The sequence below is a fragment of the Sebastes umbrosus genome, chromosome 4 (genome assembly GCF_015220745.1).
Source record: "Sebastes umbrosus isolate fSebUmb1 chromosome 4, fSebUmb1.pri, whole genome shotgun sequence".
Classification (NCBI taxonomy): Eukaryota; Metazoa; Chordata; class Actinopteri; order Perciformes; family Sebastidae; genus Sebastes; species Sebastes umbrosus.
The window spans coordinates 19,066,467-19,072,466 of record NC_051272.1 but is presented as its reverse complement, the minus strand read 5'-3'; the positions used below and the strand labels follow the sequence as shown (position 1 = coordinate 19,072,466).

The 6,000-nt window shown below is 41.2% G+C and overlaps 1 protein-coding gene across 1 annotated transcript; it reads left to right on the top strand.

Annotated features, from left to right (window-relative positions):
* The first annotated feature begins 311 nt into the window (after positions 1-311).
* fancf (FA complementation group F) lies at positions 312-1,769 on the top strand. Its single transcript, XM_037768215.1, has one exon. It carries the CDS (start codon positions 603-605, stop codon positions 1,635-1,637), a length of 1,035 nt encoding a protein of 344 aa, XP_037624143.1. The 5' UTR covers positions 312-602; the 3' UTR covers positions 1,638-1,769.
* The last annotated feature ends 4,231 nt before the right edge of the window (positions 1,770-6,000 follow it).

The following is a 6,000-nucleotide window of genomic DNA, read 5'->3' as shown; positions in this document are numbered from 1 at the left end:
CACTATGGAACTGTGATGCTGGAAACTTGAATTTCCCTCTGGATCAATGACGTATCTATCTATTGGAAATTTAGAGCATGTTTTACATAAATATGTACGTTAGCCAGAAAATAAACATTAAAAACTAAGAGAAAATCAAAGTGTGTATACTGAGTTTCGCTTCTTACTAAATTCAACATTTTTAAAATTATTATTATTATTATTATTATTAGTAGTAGTAGTAGTAGTAGTATTATGGCAATAAGTTACTCTGTGTCTTTTATTTTGAAGGAAAATAAATTGGCCAAAGCGTAGCACTCTAGTGCGCATGCGCAGTAGTAACACAAACAGGCAGCCGGATGACAGAAAGAGAAAAGAGTGAGTACCACAGCAACTATATTGAGGCTATTTCTACTAAATGTTCCTTTACTACTGTGTTATACTCTCACTCACACTTCTGTGCGTAACGCTGGATATTAACTACCTTTTAACTATTCGTTCAAAAAGGATTTTGTTCTGAAACTTGCCACCGGAAGTCCTGTTGAACGTTGTAGTTCGTTGCTAACCTGTTGCTAGGCTGTTGCTAACGTGTTGCTAACCCGGTAACCCGGGGAGAGCGCCACATGGAGGCGGTGCTGAAGAACCTGGCGAGCACTGCGGAGCTGCTGGCCGTGGCCGGTCACAGCGGTGTCGTGGATCAGTGGGATAAACAGACTCTCTCCAGAGCTTTTGACTGGGCCCGCTACTGCGAACACCTCTTCTCCAGGTTTCACAACAACCCCTCGATACGGAGCATCATGGAGAAGCAGCTGCAGCTCACTAATCAAAGTCTGCGAGCTGCTTTCCCTGGATACACAGGCGTCTCCTTCACTGACCTCTCCAGGTGTCAGCACCTGTTGCTGGTTGGGCTCTTGAACAACCCTGAGCTGCCCATCTCCATCATGAAGACACTCTTTGACACCACCAGTCTTGTTGACACCACACAGACAGGGCATCAGGATGTTACAGGCTTCTGCAGTCACATCATTCAATGCAGATCTGCCTGTAAAGTCCTGAGTCCTCTCACAGACCTGTCAGCTGGTGTTGGTGCTGATGCTGAGGTGCAGGGGGTGATGCTGATGGAGAGGCTGGATGCTCTGCTGAGCCAAGCCAGCCAACCTAGCCAACCTGAGCACATTTTAGACTCTGTCCTCCAGGGATGTGAAGGAGCAGTAGGACATTTCTGTCTGGTCATCGCTGCGGCTCTGCTGACGACGAAGAACTCACAAACTGCTTCACAGGATTTTCTCTTGGACTGGCTGCAGAGAGAACAGCGTGTGCTGCAGCACATGTGTTCTTCGCTGCCTGCTACACTTATTATAGACTTGGCCAAACAACACCGGAAATTTAGAGATGCTTACTGTGATGTGCTGAAAAAGTGGGCCTCTGATATGGAGTACAGCATGAGCGAGGGTGAATGGGTTCAAACCACCAGCACAGACCGAAGAACAGTGTCCTTCCAGAGACTGACTGAGTACTTTGTGGCCTTGTTTGAGGCCTGTCCCTCTCTGAGGGGGGACGTAGAAAAAGAGCTTAATGCTTTGAAAGTGTCTGATGGGGACTTTGATGTCAGAGGTCTGAGTGTGTGGGGAGACCTCCTGTCAGCATTAAACAAGTGACTGTCGGTCTTGTGTGTTTCTTTACAGCTGGAAGAGATGCCGAAATGTTGCCATATATACAGTATATATCTGTTTATATCTTTATGCAATGGTTGACTAAGGTATTAAACCTCAATACTTCATGATACCAAACAAAATGTGTCCGTAGAGCAAATAATTGTAAGCTGTCAATGACTCAAAATGGCATCATATGCTTCTTCTTTACTTGTGATCAGACAGTTTCAATCATAATTCTGCTTGGGTTTTAGACTAGACAAAGATGGCGCGGATAGGACGTTTTGCAATCTATCGTTATTGGCAGAGCTGGGCTCTGATAGTGGCAGATGGCTGCACTATCAGAGCCCAACCAGTACATCCCAACCAGTTACGTTGGGATGTACATCACTGTTCTGCATGGAGGCTCCGTACACAAAGTTAATGTAGAGGGGGAGAAAGAAAGTAATATATAACACAACACTAACAGCTCTTTGTCTACAATACAAGACAGGCAGACAGGGAGGAAAATAAATCATACACTGTTACTTTAACTTAGTTAACAATTTGGCGTTCTCTCTTCCAAATAATCCAGCCACTAACCATCCATTCATGAAATGAAATCGCACACTTAAGGCTCCTCTTTATCCCGGGATAATGCACGAACATTAATGGTTTGTTAGAGTGGCATTTAACAATGCAACGGGATGTACAACAGAAGTAATCCGCATCGAATTTCCAATGATGTAATCCACCAAATCACACTTCAAGATATTCTCTTACTAATGATTCAATTCGGAGTGACAAAAACTGCTTTATTTTATTAAAGACTGCGTATGCAAAAGATGCTGACTGGGCTGCTGCAGAAGTAAAGACAATTCCGGCCGATTAATCGGCTATCAGCTTTTTTCCTGCTCCAAACTATCGTTATTATATCGACGTTTAAAAATCCACTATCGGGAGACCTCTAGTTTAGACAAAATTTAAGAACTTTGGTTTCTTTTTTTAAATGAAAAAAAGTGGTTTTGTTGAAAAACATGTTCTAACAGAGGAGGGTGTAAAAAAAGGAGCATTTTGGTATCAGTACCGAAACACAGGTATCATATAAGCATTAGTATTTTCAGTGCAAAATCCACATAAAAAGTACACAACTCTTGAAAATGTCATTCACAGTGGCTTTTTTCCATTTCAATTCTTGACTCTTTATGCTGCTTTTTTTTCCAACTTGTGAAATATAATTGGATGCAAACACAGCTAGAAAAACAACATACTGAATGCATTTACAGGATGGAAATATAAAAAATAATAATGCTCACTTAGTGGATCTGAAAGCCTTAAAATACAGTATGTCACACTAGCCTGTCTCTTTCACAGCATAACATTTTTTTTGTAATATTTTATCCACGCACCTTCTAATAATGTAATTAATAGTTTTTTTTTATGTCAGTACAACTGGATATTGGTTAAAAAAGCACAGCTTACAAGGTTTGGACAGATGGTGGTTGTAGTCCGTAGCAGCACGTGATCTGACTGAATTAAATTCAAAGCAATTGTCCGGCAGTGAATAGTTCACACTTTATAAATTGGTCTCTGGAGATTCAAGGCCTCATTTGGCCTCATATATCCCACCCTACTATCAAATTATATTATAGATGTGCTGTTTTAAAATCCTTCTGTAGCTGCTGATTTATTGATTTATTAGGTCCTGAAAATAATAGTTTTAAAGGACAAGACAAGGGGCTGTAAAGCAAAGAGAGAGAAAGCTTTGTGTAATCCAATTTACCCTCTTCTAACTGTACACACCAAAAAATCATTTTCACTTTCTCACACACCATCTGTCAATATTCGCCTCTTCGCCACAAAGCTGCTCTCCCTCTGCAATCTAAAAATTATGATTGGCTTAATGCCAGTCATGTGACTCGACTGCCAATTCACACATCTCAGACCTCGCCCATGTGCCTGAGCACCTCTGCGGCAGCGAGGGATCAGTTAGTCAGATCAGGCGTCTTCAATCAAACCCTCCACACAATAGCTGGTGTGTGACATAACTGTGGCAGACAGCGGATTAGAGACCCGGCCACCGCCGCCGCCGCACAGAGGGAAACACCAACACGACCACGGCTCGTTTAACACGCCGTGAAAGCAATTCACGTTGACAGACAAGGGTCACTGAGTAAGGGGCTGCATGTACACAACCAATTTATTTCCATCCAATGAAGACCATATGCATCTGGCTGCATGGAGACCAACAATGATTGAAGGGATCTCACCTGCTCCTCCTACATTATAAATATATGCAAATTCATTTAATTTACATTTTCATCATGTGAGATCAGATTTTAGCCAGAAAATAAATGAAATAATTCAAGGATAAATATCTGGAAGAAGACTTCCTCCTCTACATGTTACAGCAGCATGTTATCGTTCAGCCTTCGGGACTGAACACTGACCGATTTCTTTCATTTTTAGATTTCTCACCCTTCTTCACAGCCTGACACATAACTGGCAGAGTGGGTTAGCAGCCATGGTGATGATTCACGTGTGTTAGTCTGACTCCAAATGAGAAGCTTACAATTTAGTTCTATATGCCTGTATCTATCTCTACTAAAAGAAAACACGTTTCACCCATTATTTCTATAGGTTAAATAACTGAAAACTGATAATAAAAAGGAAAGCCCATTATTTTCAATTGTTTTATGGAAAATAATCTTGAGTGAAGAGTGAAGATAGTGATATCATATGAAACTAGAAAACCTCAGGAATCCATTGGTACCAACCATGTCATATTGGCTTGTCGCAAAGGAGATTAAATAACGCTCCAAACTTGCGCTACATTTTGGCAAGGAAAAACTGGCATGGCCATGTTCAAAGGCGTCCCTTGACCTCTGACCTCAAGGTATGTGAATGAAAATGTGTTCTATGGGTACCCACGAGTCTCCCCTTTACAGACATGCCCACTTTATGATAATCACATGCAGTTTGGGGCAAGTCATAGTCAAGTCAGCACACTGACACTGACAGTTGTTGTCTGTTGGGCTTCAGTTTGACATGTTATGATTTGAGCATATTTTTTATACTAAATGCAGTACCTGTGAGGGTTTCTCGACAATATTTGTCATTGTTTTGTGTTTTTAATTGATTTCCAATAATAAATATATACATACATTTGCATAAAGCAAGCATATTTGCCCACTCCCATGTTGATAAGAGTATTAAATACTTGACAAATCTCCCTTTAAGGTACATTTTGAACAGATAAAATGTTAATTTGTCATTAATTGCGATTAACTATGGACAATCATGCCATTAATCGCGATTAAATATTATAATCGTTTGATAGCCCAAATATATATATTTTTTTATTGATTGACACATGTGTCCTGCACCATTTATTGCCAACATGACCAGTTGTAACACACAGTTCCACAAATTCAAAGAAACAAAGAAACGGAGAAAGAACATTCAGTTTCCCTAACAAATAGGTCCTATCATGATGGATAGAGTGGTCTTTGTCTTAGTTTCCATGCATTTTCTTTAAATCTTGCTGAGGCAAACATCTCCTAATTAAAGAGCCAACTCAACATATAACAAGACAGACAACATAAAACCGATCTGGGCTCCTATATTGATATTTTCTTTTTCAAACAGATGATTCCTTAAATCACTGTACATAGGGGTAAAGGAACACAAAATGAAATGTATCCTCAACATCAGTACAATCACAAAAGACACATAAACACATAAAAATAACCATTTTCACTTTCGCAGAGGGCCCCACTTGCTAAGCATTAAGACCACTCCTCTAATATAAAGCAGCTATTTACCAACCAGGTTTTTGTCTCTTAAATGTGAACAAATTGCCCTCTGCTCTTAACCTGTAAAGTGAAATTACAGGGTTGTCTTATTGTATCACTTCAAACAGCAGGAGGCTGACATAATATCTACCACTTTAAATGTGTGAGGATGCTTCAAGTAGCCGCTCATCTCTTGAAGAGTGAATTTCGTATTTGTGGGAATACAGTATGTGGCATTTCTGTCTTTTATAAAAACACCCAAGTGAAGATGGTGAAATTAGAAATGGAGCACAGAGTATTTCCTGCTCTCACATCTCGTCCTTGGCTTGTTTCTGATTCAGTGTGTTATTGTTGTGTGTCAGCGTGGGGTGACAAACTGCAGTGAGACGTGCTGCTGAGGGCGACTGTGTTCTAAAGGGTCGTGAAGGATAGCGTTCATTAAAACCCAGATCCAGCCCCCATCTGGTGGTGTGAATAGGGAGTCCTCTGAGGGGTGGGAGTGCGGGGGGGTAGAGCCCTCCCTCGGCACGTGCCTAAGCCGCTCCAGCCTGGCCTTCGTCTGGCCTCGGTGACGGATCACAGAGGCAGGAGGGCCC